Genomic DNA, 20,469 nt, shown 5'->3' with positions numbered 1-20,469 from the left:
AATATTTTTTCTTTCCTCTTGGAATGAGAAGACTTACTGGGAGCTGCAGCTCCCTGCCCCTGCTCAACATCATGAAGGAGGAAGATTTCATGTATACCTAGGCCAGGAAACATCAGAATTTAAAACACAAAGTACAACTTTTGAATGAATATTGTTTTCACTCAATAATAAAGTAAACAAAAAAAAGTAAGTTGAACCTGCATAAGTCAGGGGCCATTGACATACAAATAGATAATGGAGATAGATATAGAAATTGTTAGGTTGACTACTAAAACTTATTAATTCAAATAATTAGTCCTAGAAAGAAAGGAATAAATTAGAACCAGCTCAGAAAATCCAGCCCTATTACATTACTGAACATGTACATGAAGATGAATGAGAAGAAGGAACCTAAGATATTCCAGAAGCTTTAAAAAAGAGAGACAGGTAATGGTGTTACTAAAGTGACAGTTATAGTAGGCAAAACAGTTTAGTCTTAAAAGGTTGTAAAATTTGTAAGAAACTGAAAAATGTCCAGTGTGGCTGTAGGTCATCTAATCAAGAAAGGGAAAAAGGGCCTGAGATGCCTGGGTGGTAGAATATCTAGATGAGAGTCTCCTAAGACCATGTGAATGATGTTCTCCTGGGTTCTGAGTGAATGAGGAAGTTGTTAGGGGAATCTAGGAGCCAGAGTGGAGCTTGGTTTGTATTTAAAGAATGCCATCTGAAAATGTTCCTGTAAGAGATGAACCAAGAAATATAAAAATGGCCATGATAACTGCTGTTGTCACCCAGGAGTGTGATGATGTGGATTACACTAGGGTGATGATCTTAGAAAAAAGAAAAATGGACACTTTTTGGAGATAGAGTTGTGCAGTAGTATGAGCAGAACCTGGTTACTTAATGTGCCATTCCAACTCCACCTTGAAGCCATGCTTCTGCTCCAGCTGGGGTTTTCAGGTTGAAACTCCTGAAAGTTCTCCTGTACTAAGAGGAAAGTGTACTACTTATATAGGGGGAGCCCTGAGGTGGGATGGGGGGGTGCTTTCCTGAAAGAAGGTCTGGCACAATGCAAAGAGTGAATACACACTCATTTTAGAACGGAAAACCCACCAAGATTTGAAAGAGGCGGTCACCTGTGAAGGTTTAAAAAGGGAGCAAGAGGGTATTTGTGCTTGTGGGATCATCCTGGGATTATCAGAATGCTGTAGGAGGCAAAGATAGCTCAAAAGCAGCTGTGCTAAATTAAACCCTAATGGTGGGGCTGGCCTATGTTTCTTTCCTGTGCTTTCATGGGCTGTATGTTGACTGTGAGAGAAGACAGTATCAGAGGACAACAGAACAAAATTAAGTTCTCCAAATGCAGTCTACTTAAATTAAATATAAATACCCTAAAGAAATTTGATAATTAAGAAATGTATGGAAATTAAATGCAATCTTACTCATAATAAATCACAAGAGAAATAAGAGTATTTTCTGAAGGGAGTGAAAATGAACCCCAAACACAGCAAACGTGGATGTAAGCTGTTAATGCAGTGCTTATAGGGAAAAAAACATTAAAGGAAACATATCTCTAATCCATAATCTACTCTTTTCCCTTAAGAAACATAAAAAGAGTGAATGAAACTAAAAACAAACAAAAAGAAGTAAATATTAAAGATTAGAGTGTGTATTAATGAAACAGAGAACAGAAACTACTGAGAAAGACAACAGAACCCAAAGTTGGTTCTTTGATAAATTGAGATATGTCAGCTAGAGTGATCAAGAGAAAATTCAGATAACTAAAATCAGGAACAGAGAAAGAAATACAACTACTGACATAATAGGAAAAAAAAAAAAAGAATTTTAGCACTGTATACAACTGTATATGAACAAATGGAGATAACTTAAATAAAATGCATAAACTCCAATAAAGACATGAACTACTAACATGAATTTAAGAAGAAATAGAAAACAAAAATAGACCTAAACAGCACAGGATTGACTCAGTGAAAAAGAAAAACAGACAACCAAACAAAACTTCACAAAAAGAAACCTAGACCCAATGAACCCAAATGGCTTCCTTGATAAATTCTTCCAGATATTTGAACAAGTCTTAGCACCAGTTCTTTACAAAATCTCCCCAACCATGGAAGAGAGGAAGACACTTTGAACTCATTCTATGAGGCTGATATTATACAAATACCCAAATCAAAAGTATCAGATTTATCTACATACTTATACCTCTTCTGAAGAATCTTTGGTAAAAACACTAGTGAACTGAATTCAGTGATTTATATGAAGGGTTATGAATCCTGACTAAGAAGAATTTAGGAATGCAATACATCTGTAAATCAATTAATTCAATATATCATATCAAGAGAACAAAAGACAAAACACCTAGTTTAATAAATTTTGAAAATCATTTGATAGACTCCAATATCCTTTCAATATAAAAATAAAATAGAAGGGAACTTTCTCTACTTGGAAAATTAAATAGAGGTTATCTGAAGAAAAACACATGTAACATCAGATTTAATGATAAAATATTGAATGTTTTCCTTCTGAAATCAGGAACAAGACAGAAATTTCAGTTCTTGCCACTTCTATTCAACAATGTATCATAGCTTTTAGCAATAGTAACTGGGCAAGAAAATTAAATAAAAGGCATCAAATTTAGAAAGGAAGACGTAAAATCATCTCAAGTTGTAGGTGATATGATCTCACATCCTAAAGCATGTACTATTTTTATTTTAAAATTGAGTATTATTATAATAGTTTATTATACCTAATAAGTCTTTCATTATTTCAAGATAAAAAGTTAATTTACAGAAGTTAATTATATTTTTTGCACTTGGAATAAGCCATCTGAAAAAGCAATTAACAGAGACATTCCATTTATAATAGCATCAAAGATAGTAAAATATTCAGGAATAAAATTAACAAAGAACTATAAATCTTTAATTATGAGACCCATAGAATATAGTGGAAAGAAATTAAATAAGACCTAAATAAATTAAAGAACAGCCCATGTTCACTGATTGGAAAGCTTAGTATTGTTAAGATGTTAATAGTCCCAAGAACCCCTGAGTGTGGAACTCCACAATCGTTAGGTTGAAGTCCTAACTCCTAGTATACTACAGAATGTGACTGCATCTGAAGATAGGACCCTTAGAAAAGGTAACTAAATTAATGAGGCTGTTGGGGTGGGTCCTATCCCAAGTTGACTGGAAGAGGGGATAACGACACAGGACAGATTCTCAAGGTGTGCCTGCACAGAGGAAAACGTGAAAAAATGCACTGTGAGAAGACATGGTGAAAAGGTGTGCAAGTTGAGGAGAGAGGCCTTAGAGGAAACTCACCTACCTGCACCTTGATCTTGGGCTTCTAGACTCTGGAACTTTGAGAAAACAAATTACTCTTGTTTCAACTACCTGCTCTATGGTATCTTTTCCTGTCAGTACTAGCAAATTAATACACAAATTTTTTTTCAGAAATGGAAAAGTGAATCCAAAACTCTTATGAGAATGCAAGGGACCTCAAAGAGCAAGCTCGTTTATGTCCTTAAGTTCTTAGATTTTCTGTTGGTTTCTCCTGTCTCTTTTTCTCGTTGCAATTCAGTTTGAGAAGTTACTGTTGATGTATCTTCATGTTAAATGATTCTTTCCTTGATCATTGTGGATGTGATGATTAATTTTAAATGTCAACTTGACCAACGCATGGGATGCTCAGATATCTGATTAAACATTATTTCTGAGTGTGTCTGTGGGGGTGAGGGTTGCTAGAAGAGGTTAGCATTTTAATAACCAAGTAAAGCACATGGGCCTCCCCACTATTGTTGGGCACCAACCAATCTGTTGAGGGTCTCAATAAAGTGAAAACATGCAGAAAAGGATTTTTGAGATTTCTGCCAGACTGTTTGAATTGGTGCATGGACCATGTCTTGCCTTTAATGCTTCTGGTTCTCAGACCTTCATACTTGCACTGGAATCCCCACAACTGACTTTGTGGCTCTTAGGTCTTCAAGTCAGACTACTGGCTTTCCTGGATCTCTAATCCATGAATGGCAGACTGTGGGACTTCTCAGTTTTCATAATCATGACAGCCAAATCCTTATGATAAGTCTTTTATAATAGATTGATAAGATATGTAACATATTCTATTGGTTTTATTTCTTTAGAAAATCCTGACTTAAACATCAGGTTTACCATTGGAGCCATCAAAGGCATCCTTTATTTCTGTTATAGTGTTTTTGATTTCTAGCATTTCCTTTTTATTATTTCTTAGCCATTCCATCTATGTGTTTATGTTACCAAATTTTCCTGCATGTTCTCTATTTTTACCATTTGGATCCTGAGCTTATTAGTCATAGTAAATCCCTGCATGATAATTCCAACATGTGGGATACATCTGAGTCTGCTTCTGATACTCACTTTATGTTGTAAGACTGAGTCTCTTACTTTCCTTTGGTTATGCCTTATAAATTTGATTTAAATACAAGCATGATGTCTTGGGCAATGGAAATGCAGCAATATCCTCAGCTTTAGGATATCCTCAGCTTTAGGTTTTTATATTGAATAGACTAAATGCTGTTCTATGTTTAATGTTTCATGTGACTGTAGGTATATTCATTTCTCCAGCATCCTTACTTTTGTTTCTTCTGTTGACTTTGGCCTCCTTAGATCTTCTTGCTCAGAATGTGTGTGGCTTTCAGCTGTTTCTGCTGTCACCCATTGTTATTATAGCAGGATCCTCTGGATGTTCTGGAAAAGTGTAGGGACAGGAGAATGTGATATAATCTTCTGGTTAAATCTTGGACCTGTTTTGGGGGGGCAGTGACCTTCACAAGTGTTTTTCCAATGCTGTAACTTTCTCCCTGCCAGTTCCAATTGTCTTCCCTATCTGGACCATTCCTAATTAATTTCATGGAAGAACTGACCTTTGATTTCTATATTGACCCTATGAGCCAGGAAGCCTGAAGATGAATGAAGTGACTAAGAATTCCTTTCTCCTCCTGGTTTGGACAAGTTGTTAGATTTGTGCCTTCCCCTTGGTATATAGCTATTTCTTAGATTGGTGTGTTTCTTTCTTTCTTTCTTTCTTTTTTATTTTTTTTAAGTCTTTGTCATTTTATTTATTTATTTATTATTTTTTAAATTTTTTACAGACTGCATTTTGATTCATTGTACACAAATGGGGTACATCATTTCATTTCTATGGTTGTTCATGATGTAGATTCATACCATTCACATAATCATACATGTATAGGGTAATGATGTCTTTCTCATTCCACCATTTTTCATACCCTCCCTCATTTCCTTCTACATAATCTAGAGTTCCCCCATTCCTCTCTCGCCCCCTGACCCGCATAATATATCATCCTCCACTTATTGGCAAAAACATTCGGCCTTTGGTTTTCTGGAATTGGTTTATTTCACTTAGCATAATATTCTCCAATTCCATCCATTTATTTGCAAATGCCATAATATTATTCTTTTTGTGGTTGAATAATATTCCATAGTATAGATATACCACAGTTTCTTTATTCATTCATCTGTTGAAAGGCATCTAGATTGGTTCTACAATCTAGCTATTGTGAATTGAGCTTCTTTAAACAATTGATGTGGTTACTACCATAGTATGCTACTTTTAAGTTCATTGGGTATAAACCGAGGAGTGGGATAATTGGGTGAAAAGGTGGGTCCATTCCAAGTTTTCTAAGGATTCTCCACACTGCTTTCCAGAGTGGCTGCACCAATTTGCAACTCCACCAGCAATGTAAGAGTGTGCCTTTTTCCCCACATCCATGACAACATCTATTATTGTTTGTGTTCTTGATAATAGCCATTCTAATGAGAATAAGATGAAATCTTAGAGTTGTTTTAATTTGCATTTCTCTAATTACTAGAGATGCTGAACATTTTTTCATATATTTATTAATTGCCCATGTGTCTTCTTCTGTAAAGTGTCTGTCCAGTTCCTTGGCCCATTTATTGACTGGGTTCTTTGTATTTTTGGTGTAAAGTTTTGTAAGTTCTTTACAAATTTTGGCGATAAGTGCTCTATCTGAAGTGTGTGTGGAAAAGATTTTCTCCCACTCTGTAGTTTCTCTTTTCACATTCTTGATTGTATCCTTTGCTGAGAAAAAAAATTTTTAGTTTGAGTCCATCCCATTTATTGATTCTTGCTTTGATTTCTTGTGCTTTGGGAGTCTTGTTAAGGAAGTCTGATCCTAAGCCAACATGATGAAGATTTGGGCCTACTTTTGTCTTCTATTTGGTGCAGGTCTTTAGTCTAATTCTTAAGTCCTTCATCCATTTTGAGCTGAGATTTTTGCAGAGTGAGAAATAGAGGTTTAATTTCATTTTACTGCATATGGATTTCCAGTTTTGCCAGCACCATTTGTTGAACAAGCTATCTTTTCTCCACTGTATGTTTTTGGCTCTTTGTCTAGTATGAGATAACTGTACTCATGTGGGTTTGTCTCTGTGTCTTCTATTCTGTACCACTTGCCTGTCTATTTAGGTACCAATACCATGCCGTTTTTGTTTATTGCCCTGTAGTATATTTTAATGTCTGGTATTGTGATACCTCCTGCTTCACTTTTTCTGCTCAGGATTGTTTTGGCTATTTGAGGTCTCTTATTCTTCCAGATGAAGTTCATGATTGAGTTTTCTGTTTCTATGAGGAAAGTCATTGGGATTTTAATTGGAATTTCTTTGAATATGAATAGCACCTTTGGTAGAATGCCATTTTGACAGTATTAATTCTGCCTATCCAAGAACATGGGAGATCTTTCCATCTTCTAAGGTTTTCTTCAATTTATATCTTCAATGTTCTGTACTTTTCATTGTAGAGGTCTTTCACCACTATTATTAGATTGATTCCCAAGTTTTTTTTTTTTTTTTTTTTTTTTTTTTGAGGTTATTGTGAATAGAGTGGTTTTCCTAATTTCTCTTTCAGAGGATTCATCACTTACAAATAGAATGCATTATATTTATGAGCATTGATTTTATACCCTACTACTTTGCAGAATTCATGTCTTAGTTCTAGAAGTTTTCTAGTGGAGTTTTTTGGATCCTCTGAATATAGAATCATGTCATTGGCAAATAGTGACAGCTTGAGTAATTCTTTTCCTATATATGACCCTTTAATTTCTTTTGTCTGTCTAATTACTCTGGCTAGTGTTTCAAGGACAATGTTGAATAGAAGTGGTGAAAGAGGACATCCCTGTCTTGTTCCAGTTTTTAGAGGGAATGCTTTCAGTTTTTCTCCATTAAGAATGATGTTGACTGTGGGCTTAGCATAGATAGCCTTTACAATGTTGAGGTATATTCCTACTTTTCCTATTTTTTCTTGTGTTTTAAGCATGAAGGGGTGCTGTATTTTATCAAATGCTTTCTCAGTATCTATTGAAATAATCATATGATTCTTAACTTTAAGTCTTTTGTTGAGATGAATTACATTTATAGATTTCCAGATGCATCCTTGGGATAAACTCCATTTGATCATGGTGCACTATCTTTTTAATATATTTTTGTATGTGATTTGCCAGTATTTTGTTAATAACTTTTCGATCTATGTTCATCAGGGATATTGGTCTAAAGTTTTCTTTCCTTGATGTGTCTTTCTCTGGTTTTGGTATCAGAGTGATGCCAGACTCATAGAATAAGTTTGGAAGGGTTCCCTCCTTTTCTATTTCCTGGAATACTTTGAGGAGTATTGGTATTACTTCTTTAAAGGTCTTGTAGAATTCAACTGAGAATTCATCTGGTCCTGGGTTTTTCTTGCTTGGTTGGCTTTTGATGGTTTCTTCTATTTTGGTGCTTAAAATTGATCTGTTTAAATTGTGTACTTCTTCCTGATTTAGTTTGGGAGGATCATATGTCTCTAAAAATTTGCCAATGTCTTCAATATTTTCTATTTTCAAAGTAGTTTCTCTTTATGTTATGTATTTTAATGGTGTCTGACATGATCTTTCCTTTTTCATCATGAATTCTAGTAATTTTAGTTTTCTCTCTCTTTCTCTTCACTAGTGTGGGCTAAGGGTTTATCAATTTTGTTTACTTTTTCAAAGAACCAACTTTTTGTTTTGTGAATTTTTTGAATTGTTTCTCTTGTTCAGGTTCATTGATTTTAACCCTGTTTTTAATTATTTCCTGTCTTTTTTTTTTTTTATTTTTGGTGTTGATCTGTTCTTTTTTCTTGGGCTTTGAGATGTAATGTTAAGTCATTTAGTTGTTGACTTTTTATTTTTTTAATGTATGGGCTCAATGCAATGAACTTTCCTCTTAGTACTGCTACTTTCAGAGTGTCCCAGAGATTTTGATATGTTGTGTCATTGTTCTCATTTACCTCTAAGAATTTTTTTTTAATTTCTTCCCTGATGTCTTCTGTTATCATTGCATCATTCAGTAGCACATTATTTAGTCTCCAGGTGTATGAGTAGTTTTTGTTTGTTATTTTATCATTCATTTCTAATTGCATTCCATTATGGTCTGATAGAATACAAGGTAGTATCTCTATTTTTTTGTATTTACTAATGGTTTCTTTGTGGCATAGCATATGGTCTATTTTGGGGAAGAATCCATGAGCTACTGAGAAGAAAATATATTCACTCAACAATGAATGAAATACTCTGTAAATGTGCAGAAGGCAGATGGCAGATTGCTGAGTGGAGAACTGAGAACACACCTCTAGGTCGCAGATCACAGATCGCAGTATGTGGGACGCACCACTAAGAAGCACCTCTGATAAGACAGCACCTTTAGCACGCACCTCTAGCATGCACCTTTAGTTCGCAGGATGCAGGACGCACCTCTAAGAAGAAACAGCAGAACTCTAAGAAGTACATCTCTGAAAGCGTAGCAAGTCTCTTTTCCTCTAAGCAAAGTCTCCCTCTCAAAGCCTCTCCTCCTCTAAAAACAAGAAAGCCTGTCTTCCTCTATAAGCTAGAGAATAAGCAAGCAAGCAAGGAAGCAGCACAGGAATAGAAGTAGTTTATTTCCAGTCCATTTCTGATAAATACCCACGCAATTGTTGCTGCAGGTGGTATCAAATATCCATGGGATTGTTGCTGTGGGCAGTGACAAATATGGTTTACTATATCTTTCATTTCAAGTATTTCTGTTTTTTTTTTTTCAGAATCTCTATCTGTTTATTGAGTGTTATTTTGCTTTCTGCATTTGCTCTTTTAACTGTTTATTAGAGTGATCATTTATTGCCTGCATTTGCTCTCTTATCTCATCTTTTGCTTCATGCATCATTTTAATTATGCAGATTCTATACTCTTTTCCTGTCATTTCTACTGATATGCTGTCATTGGATTCTATCAAAATAGCATCTTGGTTTGTTAGGGACACTTTCTTCCCCCTTTTTTTAATATTGTTTCTGTATGTTTCCTCTAGCAGCAAAGATCATCTGTGGTGAGGGGGGTCTCTGGGTGTGTTTCAAAAAAGAATGTCAGGGCAAGGAGAGAATGTTAGATTGTCTCTAAGAAAACCTCATGAAGTTCCTTTTAATAAATCCTGTGAATGTGTGAGACCCCATAAGATGATTAACTCCAGCAGTTTGTCTTGTTCACATGGGTTCTCACACAGTCTGGAGTAATTTGGCAAAATTACCATTAAGTTTGTTTTACATTCTCCATAGAAACAGAACAAATAGATTCATTTATTGTAAGGAACATTCCTCAAGCTTATCTGACAGCAGTTGCTGACACCATAGTCTAAGTAAGCCAAACAGTCTGGACAGAGAAACTGAGGTAATGGTAAAGACTGGCCATGGAGTGCAGTTCTTTGCAGTTGCTGAGGCTGAGTTAGGAGCTGAAGGAAGGCCTCGCTCTTTAAGCATCCCAGAAAGCTGTAATGTGAGCTCGCCTGTGCTGCCTTGCCTCATGCTGTGTGCTGGAGCTTACCATCCCTCCCCCCAGTTCTTTGTCTCAGACTTGTTGCTGGGTAGAATTACTAAGGCCTACTTGGTTTGTTTACGTTATCTCGACATATAGCTCACCTATAGGCTGGTTCTGTTATGCTTTAACAAGCCTGTTAACCTGATTGGATAATGTGCCTATATATGTCTTGTACAATCCTAAGTAAAATTAGATCTGTGCCTTCAGAGACTGGTCTCCAATGTCTGAACTGGGGTAGACATCGACGTTCTCACCCTCAGTGGGACCCCTAGTCTCTGAACATCTACAATTTATTGTTTATTTGATTACTATATAACACTAGCTCACTAGTGTGAATATGGAGACTGGCAACTACAGAGACTGGCAAGTCCATTCCGTAGTGTGGGCCCACAGGCTAAAGACCCAGAAGAATCAGTGGTGCAGATTTGAAGGTTGTCTCCTGGAGAATTCCCTCTTGCTAAGGAAGGTCAAACATTTGTTCCTCACAGGCCTCCAGCTGATAGGGTAAGGCACACTGACCTTGTGAAGGGCAGTCTGCTTTATCCAAAGTTCACCAATCTAAATGCTAATCCTATCTATACTCTCCAAGTTGACACATGCATAAAGCTGTCAGTATTCCTATCACCTTATGGCTCCAATACACATTGGTCTGCTGCGTAAGCAGAATTTGGTCATCCTGTCTCTTTTAATTTATTTGTCTTCTTAGATTTTAGTATGGTGGTTTACCCTGGTTCTCAAACAAACGTCACTGATTTTCAGTTTGTCCGATTTTTCTTGTAAGGATTAGAATGACACCCCAATAGCCCCAGTTTACTTTTGACTCATTATTATGATTTAGCTCTTAGGTGTTCCCCAAAAGCTCATGTGTGAGACAATGCAAGAAAGTTTAAAGGTGACATGATTGGATTATGACAACCTTAACCTAATCAGTGTATTAATCCACTGACAGGCATTAACCAGGTATTAACTGTAGGCAGGTAGAGTGTGCCTTAGGTGATGGGTTATTGGGAATGTGCCTTTGGGATATATATTTTGTCCTTGTTGAGTGCAACTCTTTCTGCTTCCTGGTGGTCATGTTCTGAGCCACTTTCCTCCACCATACTCTTCCATTGTGATGTTCTGCCATACCTTAGGCACAGGACTATCTATGGACTGAGACCTCTGAAACTGTGAGACCCAAATATACTTTTCCTCCACTAATTATTCTTGTCAGGTCTTTTGGTCATAGCAGTGAAAAACCTGAATAAAGCATTCATCATATTTCTGAACACAGACAAATTTCATCACTGTTTTAAAACAGAGAGTTAAGGAGCAATGTCCCTCCGAGGTCTTGCATCTTTTAGGTGTGGTACTACAATTTTATAGGCTGTGTTCTCATGCAAAACAACTGGAGACAGATCTTTTGTGCTCTGAAAAAGCATGTTGAACTTTCAAATCATGAGGCTTAGAGTGCTTTTGACTTCACAACTCAAACTTATACACTTAGATATTTCTGTGCTTTCCATCTATCCCTTTGGGTTTTACATACAAAAGATTCTTAGCAACATCAGTGAATCAATAAGAAAATTGCAATTTTTTCATATCCATTTCTATGCAGTTATAGACAGATACTTAAATGATTTCAGCTAGACTATCAATGAAGAAAATAGTCTAGTAATTCTTGTTGTTTTGATTATATTTCTTCTGTTATTTTTGTTTTATCTGGCAGCATGGCCTAGATTAAGCCATGAATTAGACAGGTTTGTGAAGCTATGCTGCAGTAATATCTCCAAATCTTAGTAGTTCTATCAAGAGGATTTATTTCTCAATCAAGTTTTATGCTTTTGGGAGTTTTACTGTGTCTGTCCTCCACAGATTTTTTTCAATTCTCACATTAAAGAACTATCTTCATCTGGTGTATGGTTTGCTTGGAGCAGAAAGAAATGAACAATGCTGGGGTAGGTGGTCAGAGCTTCTCCAGTTATGACTTATGTTAGTTCTGCTCATGTGCCAATAGCCAGGGGGAGTTACAGAGCCAAATCTGATGACATCAAGAGAGAAGTACACTTTTCCAGGGAGGGTGACCAGGAGGGGCCCACAGGGAAAGGCCCACTAGAGAAGGCCACTGCATGTTATCAACAAAACACTGCAGTCTAGCATAAACTACTTCCAGGATGGGAAACTTTGGTGGCAAGATTAAGTGGACCTCAGGAACAAATGACCATTTAATAGGACGGACCAAAATTCTGTCAAACATACTAGTAAATACTTAATACTTCTGTACTTGTGATTTTAATAAATTGTAATTAGGGATTTTTAGGTGTCCATCAATGGATGAATGGACATAGAAAATGTTGTATATATACACATTCAGCCATAAAGAAAAATGAAATTATGCCATTTGCAGGAAAATGAATATAACTGAAGAATATATTAAGTGAAATAAATCAGACTCAGAAAGTCAAGGGTCATGTTTTTTATCCCAATACAGTCATGTTCTGATATACTGGGGGTTATGACTTCATTACACACATTTTGGGGGGAACTCAAAACAACCCATGACAATGCAACCACAGTGCTTTGGCAAGTCACTCAGTATTCTTGGGCTTGTTCTCTCCTATTTTTGGAAAATTATAACATTTCCATAATTCCTAAAAACCTTGTTTAACTAAACATCTTTAATTTCTTCATACATCATTACTCTTTTGGAATTTGTTCTCTAGAATAATATCTTGGTGAATATCACCATTATTTATGCACCTGATGAAAACGAATTTTGGAGTCATTGTGGGTTTTTTCATTTTCCTCTCTCCCTCTTCTGGCCAAGTACCTCTACCTGCTTAATGTCTCTTGTGACTCTCACCTTCTTCTTCTTTTCTGGATCATATTGGTCTCCTTGCCCCTTCCTCTGCTTTCAGTCACAAATCTCACTGATGATCCTCCGGATAGTGAATATTGTGGTGTTATTTGCTTTTCAGTTGGGAGTCAGTTAACTTATGTCACTCTTAAGGTCTTAATTTTCTTTTCTGCATACTCCTCAAGTCTCATTTCTCACCAACATTTGCTTGTGCTCCCCTTGTCCCCAATTCCTGAAATACTGACTTGCTTGTGGTCTTTGTTCTTGGACACATAATTTTCCCATTTGTCTGAAGTTTCTTTTCTCTGCTAGTTCTGAAATATTTGTCATTTTTTTTGAAGCTCAAATAGTTTTTCTCATGGAAGGTATATTATAAAATTGGCTCAGGCACTGTAACAGAATACCACAGGCTAAGTGGTTTAAATAACAGAAATTGATTTCCTTACATTTCTGAAGTCTGAAAATACGAAATCATGGTGCTGGCTGTGGCTATTTCCTCTGAGGCCTCTTTTCCAACTCACTAATGTTCTTACTGCATTTCTACATGTTGTTTCCTCTGTGTGCACTCCTTGTGTCTTTTTCTTATTTTATAAGACCACTGTTGAAACTGAATTAAAGTTCCATACTTACAACTAATTTGACCTTAATTATCTCTTTATAGGCCCCATCTCTGAATAGTCACTGTAGAATTAGGACTTCACCTATGTATTTGGGGGGAATTTTTCAGTCCATAATACAGGGTCTTCTCTAACTCTTGAGGTAGGCTCCCCCAAGCCCATACAAACCCTTATTATCTAACTGGGTTTTAGCTATTTCACTGATATTTCTACCATATCGTAAACACTTTAAAAGCCTGAGTTTCTTGCTTTCCTCTTTGCAACTTGATACATGTTTGTTAAATGAATGTAATTTAGGACAGCTTAGTAACAAAAGAAGTAAAATTGATTTTTGAATTAATGTTTTTATTTACTGAGATTTTTTTCCAATATGTAACTTCAATTATTTGATTTGAAATGTACTCCTTCAAATTCTAGATCCATGTTCAATAGTCTTACATGCATAGGAAACTGTTTATTAGTTTAGCTACTGGATGATTCAAATTCATTAAGTTTTGGGGGAAAATGTTAAGAGAAATAATGTGGACTTTGAAGTTTCTTTTGCCTTCTAGGAGTGTGCTTACAGTGTAGAGCATTTCACCAAGTCACATTATTTATCAGCTTTGTTGCTACCTGCTTTAATTCCCACTTTCCTATCCTTCACTTCCTCTTTCAGATAAACAAGCTAGAGGCACGCCTAAGGCAGGCAGGATGCACAGATGATAAAGGGACACAGAGGAGAGACGGGGAGCGCTGGATGAAAGAAGACTGTATTAACTGTACCTGTGAGGTATGTGCTGCCAAAGGTTTTTCCATCATCTTCCTGCTTTACTTCTTCTGGCCAACCAATTGAAATACACTTGAAAAATTCAAAAACAGGGAAAAAAAATTCTTTTTGTGAGTAACTCAAGAATTTAAAAGAAAATATTTTGTTCAGTACAGGGAATTGAGGCCAGGGCCTTGAAAATGCTACACAAGCACTTTACCACTGAGTTATGTTCCCAGACTGTTTAAGGCATACTTTTAGGATCGAGATACTGGTGCAGGATTTTTGAGACTTCTGATTATTTATATAAATGTAGCTATGATCTAATGAGTGATTTCCAGACAGCATATGGACCTTTTACATTTTCACTGACAGATGGAGGGAGCAGAGTTGAGGGAAGTTTAAGTCACTTGTCCGAGGACACACAAATAAACTGAGGCAGAAGGGGATTTGGAGTCGTCTCATTATACTCCACTCAGGCTCACCACAAACATTGCCTGAGAGGACTTGTTAAATAATGAGTTTCTATAGCAATATAAAAATGTTTTATCCTAGCATCCACCAATTAATTCCTAGTATTTGTTATTTAGTTTGCTTTCTGAATAGAGCTAATTCCCCCCAGTCCTCTGGAAATGGATGAACTTTGTTATGCATATCATGCTATAATACCATAAGTCACATATTATAGGGGTGTATTTTGAGCCTTGCTTTTCATGCTGCAAATGTGCAGAAAGAAAGAATGAATAGAATACACGTGCAAACATTAGCTCAGACCCTGGACACTTTTTATCATATTGAGATATTTAGCATATCACACTTTATTTTTTACCTTTCAGAGTGGCCAAGTCATGTGCATGGTGGAGACTTGTCCTCTGGCTCCATGTCTCAGTCCTGAATTGATGAAAGGAAGCTGTTGTCCAGTTTGCAGAGACCAAGGCATACCAGCTGATGCCTCAGAGGAACACTAGCCAATATCTGCTTTTGAGCCCTGAATAGAGAATTTCTCAGGGAGAGACAATTATGGGTTTGACTTTTAATCTGTAGTCATATCCTTGATATGGAAACCACTGATTTAAGAACAAGCTAGTTCATTTAAACTTTAGACATATTGAACATCTTTTATCTCTTCATTTTCTAATAAGCTTTGGAATAATACAAAACTAAAAAGACTATAAAGGGCATAGGAACTATTTCATCTTAAGAAAATTTTCTGTGGCTATGAAAGGATATCATATTTTTAAAAATGTAAGCACTGTGGAAAAACTATCCATCAAAATTCAGCAATTTCATCATCTGAAGGAATTTTGAGAGAATGAGTTTTGCATGTAGAGAAAATATCTGGAAAGATCTATGCTAAATCTGACAATGTTGTGATGCTGTTCTCCCCACCCAACTCTTTTCTTAGAGCTACATCCTTGGCAGGTGGCAGATTTTGCTGGGGAGGTGCTTGTCTTAACTTTCATTAGTTTCTAACTTCTGAGACATTAAGGAAAAGTCAGTGAAAGAATCATTATTTTAGGGAGCTTGTCAGTTTTGCATGTGGCTGGAAAATGCAAACTGTATGAGAGAGAGACTTCAAAGCAGAATTTCTCAGTATCTGCCTTTCTCTTACTTGTCATTACTACAAGTCATGAGATGTCAACATTGAAATATAGCCAAGACTGAAATTCAGGTGCAATCTGAATTTACTATCCTAAAGGTTGAAAAGTGTTTTTGACTTTTACAAAAGATATTGCTATGGAATTCTCCTAATTTTGATGCTCTTACAGCATTTCTTATAAAATCCCATAGAAAACTGATGAATTTTTACTCAGAAATGAGTATTAAGCAAATTAGAAGATTAGTAACATTAGTATTAATATTAGAATGAAAATATGACATAAAATGTGGTGTGTACCCATATGTGCCCATATATTGGGGTTGGATGCATTTGTGGGTAAATATCTTTAAATAACACTTTGTGCCAAAACTTCATGTAGTGTCCTGCCAAGACAGGATCTCAGGGAGATATCTCTACTGATTTCCAATCACAAAATAATTTTTTTAAAGCAGGCATAATTTCCCAATATTTAGAGTTATTATACAACATTCTACATTAGTTTTAGTCTAGATATTCTTGTGATTTTAGTATCATGAATGTAGAAAGATGTTTTGGAGTTTGATAAAATGAGTACTATAATTTAAAAATGTGCTATTTTTTGCTATTGTATATATAAATATTGGTGCTAGGGATTGAATTCAGGGCTTCACACATGCTAAGAACATGTTTTACCACTGAACTACACCCTTAGTTTTATATTTAGTGTGTCATTTTTGGAAGTCATATTGCTTATGATAAAAACTTCAAATGTTTCCCAAAGTTATATAGATCCCTGCCCTCCATTTCTACAGTTTAAATATGATTACTCCTTTCTGTTTCAGGGTATGTGTATCTGTCTGTGCTTGTGCATGTACATTTTTCCATGTATGTATTCTATGAAACACAAACATTGACAATATTTCTTCCTAAGTGATTTGTCTATTATAAGAAAATTTAAAACATTAGAAATCCAAGTGCATTTATTAACAACATTTTAATATATGACATTATGCTAAAAAGTCTCCTTGAGATAACATTTACTGTTTCTAATTTGTGATACTTTTCTGATTTGGGACAAAAGGATTTAATAGATTTGACATTGTCTGCTCTCACAGGTAGGTGTATAGAAAGAATGGGAAGCTCACTTTGCTTTCTTTATGGGCTCACTCTTTTTCTGATTTCTTCTAATTTAGAAAAACAAAAGTTTTTAGCCAGGCTGTGTGATTGTGTGAGAAGGTACACAAATATCTCCTCCTCAGGAGCACTTTAATTTCTTTCCTATGACCCCTGCATACAAATGGCCACACTGCACACAGAACAGCAGGATATGAAGTTGAAGGAGTATATACTACTTTTATATGTGACTGGCAGTTGAAAATAGAGCACTTATCTGACAAACAATCTTTAACACTCAGGACAAATAACAGAGTACAAGAAAAATGATTGTTTCTACTGATTTATTTGTTTTCCAGGACTGCATTTGTGGGTGAGGGCAAAGGTAGGGAAAATAGATTTTCCAGTAAAGTTTTTTTAAACCATTTTAAAAATTAAGTTTAACTGTGAAGTTAATGTCTAGTCACTGAACTGTACTTACTACAGCTATCCCAGGACCAATGTCATGTATTCCTTCTAAGCTTCTGTTTTAGATAAAATATAGTTCATTAGTAGGTCAAATCAAGTTCAAGGACAGCTCACATAGAAATCTTATCTTCCACGTTAACTGAAATGTACACTATTAAAAGACACATTTAGTTGAATGTCCTCAAAAGTTATTGGCATGGTAGAGTTTATGAAAAATAATGTAAAATCTGTTTTCCTGAATATGTAACATGAGAGATGATATAAAGACAAATGATTCTAAAAGCTGTATCTTAAATGTAACTTTGTATGTTCTATTTTTTGCCCTGGTGTAAGATAATTTGATAACTTTTAATATAAACACCAGAACTGAGTCAATATTTAAATCTGCATTTTAAATATAAACCAGGGGAAAAGAATATGTAATGTTTCCCAATACTGTGAGGCACATTTTCTTTTCTGTTAATAAACTTTTAAAAGAAATGAGAATTCCTTCAAACATAATTATTAACCAAAATAACTTAACTCAAAAGTATGTGTGTGTGTATTATGTAAAGCAAAAAGTAACTGACATACCTTGACCCTACTAGATATTGGTGTGCATTGGAAAATTCCTTTTTTTTTTAATACTGGCAATCAAACCCAGGATATTGTACCACTGATGTGTGTCTGTAGTCCATTTTTATTTTTTATTTTGAGACAGGATTTTGCCAATTTGCCCACGTTGGCTTTGTAATTGTGATCTTCCTGCCTCAGCCTAACCAAGTTGCTGAGCTTACAGGTATGTACCTCCATGTCCAGCTAATTTAAAAAAAATTAATTGCCCTTGTTTCATTACATAAACCTATGCCCCAAATTTCTCGCAATTTGCAGACCTGAGATACCACAATTCTGTTCCTAATATTTCTAGAAATATTCAATAAAGATGATAGAAAGCATGAAATGTGTAATTGAACACAAGAAGAAAAAAGCAAAAGTCATTCAAAGTTTTAAGATGGATGTATGTCAATAGAATGAAAGATAAGCCAGGGACAGAATTAAGTCAGAAGCAGGGTCTAGCAGGTGGGCACTAGTGGATTTACATAGGGTCCAAAACAAAACAAACTATAAACTAAGTAGCTCCCTTAGGATGTCCTTCCCCATGAAAGAGGCCTGGAAAATGTGATCTGAGCCCAGAGATACAGCAAGTAAGTTCTTTATTCAGAACCGTGGATGGGAACAGCTCCCTCCCAACATGGGAAGGTGTGTAATCCAAATTGACACTAGCAATGAGGTGACAAAATCTGAAGCCAACAAATTAATACAAATAGTTTCTTATGCCATTAAAGAAATCAATAACCACATGAAGATATAGGTGATCCTACAGGGTAATTAAGGATCACAACAAATAAGATTATTAGCAGTCTACGTCAAAGAATTTGAGATAATAGAATGTTTCAGTCAGTTTTTTACTGCTGTGACTAAATGATCCAACCAGAACAAGTAGAGAGGAGGAAAGGTTTATCTAAGGGCTAACAGTTTCAGAGGTCTCAATCCATAGAAGGTCAGCTCCATTCCTCGGGGCTCGGGGTAAGGTGGAACATCATGGTGGAAGAGTGTGGCAGAGGGAAACAGCTCATATCATCAGGAAGCAGAGAGAGAGAGAGAGAAAGAGAGAGAGAGAGAGAGAGAGAGAGAGAGAGAGAAAGACAGAGACAGAGAGAGAGAGAGAGAGAGAGAGAGAAATACTCCACTCTTCAGATACAAAATCTTTTCCACACACACTCAGACAGAGCACTTATCTCCAAAATTTATAAACCTAACCCTAACCCTAATCCTGGGCAGGAAGAGTGATGCATGAGGTATCACAATACTAAACCTTAAACTCTACTATAGAGCAATAGTAGCAAAAACAGCATGGTATTGGCATCAAAATAGACAGGTAGACCAATGATACAGAAAAGAAGACACAGAGCCAAACACACATAAGTACAGTTATCTCATACTAGACAAAGGTGTCAAAAACATACAATAGGGAAAAGATAACCTCTTCAACAAATGATGCTGGCAAAACTGGAAATCCACACACAGTAAAATGAAATTAAACTCCTATCTCTCACCCTGTACAAAACTCAACTCAAAATGGATCAAAGATCTAGGAATTAGACCTAAGAACCTTCACCAAATAGAAGACAAAGTAGGCCCTAATCTTCAACTTGTTGGCTTAGGATCAGACTTCCTTAACCCAAAGCACAAGAAATAAAAACAAGAATCAACAAATGGGATGGATTCAAACTAAAAAGCTTTTTCTCAGCAAAAGAAACAATCAATAATGTGAAAAGAGAAACTACAGAGTGAGAGAAAATCTTTTCCACACACACTCAGACAGAGCACTTATTTCCAAAATTTATAAAGAACTTACAAAACTTTACACCATAAATACAAAGAACCCAATCAATAAATGGACTAAGGATGTGAACAGACACTTTACAAAAGAAGGCATATAGGCTATTAATAAATACATAAAAAAGTGTTCAGTATCTCTAGTAATTAGAGAAATGCAAATTAAAACAACTCTAAGATGTCATCTTATTCCAATTAGAATGGCTATTATCAAGAACACAAACAATAATAGATGTTGTCATGGATGTGGGGAAAAAGGCACACTTTTACATTGCTGGTGGAGTTGCAGATTGGTGCAGTCACTCTGGAAAGCAGTGTGGAGAATCCTCAGAAAACTTGGAATGGACCCATTTTTTGACCCAGTTATCCCACTTCTCGGTTTATATCCAAAGACTTAAAATCAGCATACTACATTGTTACAACCACATCAATGCTCATAGCTGCTCAAGTCACAATAGCTAGATTGTGGAACCAACCTAGATGCCCTTCGATTGATGAATGGATAAAGAAACAGGTATATATACACAATGGAATATTATTCATCCTTAAAGAGGAATAAAACTATGGCATTTGCAAATAAATGGATGGAGTTGAAGACTATCATGCTAAGTGAAATAAAGCCAATTCCCCCAAACCAAAGACTAAATGTTTTCTCTGACAAGTGAAGGATCATACATTGTGGGGAAGTGGGGGTGTCAAGAGAAGAACGGAGGAACTTTGGATTGTGTAGCAGGAAATGGGGTAAGAGGGGATGGGGTAAGGAAAGATAGTGAACTGAGACAAACCTTACTACCCTATGTATGTGTATGATTGCAGAAATGGTGTGAATCTACATTGTGTACAATCATAGAAATGAAAAGTTGT

General features: G+C 35.9%; 1 protein-coding gene across 5 annotated transcripts in view; it reads left to right on the top strand.

Moving 5' to 3' along the window:
- PXDNL (peroxidasin like) overlaps positions 1-18,865 on the top strand; it is a 545,994-nt gene extending 527,129 nt beyond the window's left edge. For all 5 annotated transcript variants that reach the window (XM_079136409.1, XM_079136408.1, XM_079136407.1 and 2 more), the window contains 2 exons: positions 13,977-14,090; positions 14,903-18,865. In XM_079136409.1, coding sequence (XP_078992535.1) covers positions 13,977-14,090; positions 14,903-15,034 — 246 coding nt within the window. In that variant the 3' untranslated portion in view covers positions 15,035-18,865. The remainder of the gene's footprint in view (positions 1-13,976; positions 14,091-14,902) is intronic.
- Positions 18,866-20,469: the final 1,604 nt, after the last annotated feature.

Source organism: Sciurus vulgaris, assembly GCF_902686455.1.
Source record: "Sciurus vulgaris genome assembly, chromosome: 1".
Lineage (NCBI taxonomy): Eukaryota > Metazoa > Chordata > Mammalia > Rodentia > Sciuridae > Sciurus > Sciurus vulgaris.
The sequence above is the reverse complement of the archived record's forward strand: the minus strand, read 5'-3'. Positions and strand labels throughout refer to the sequence as shown.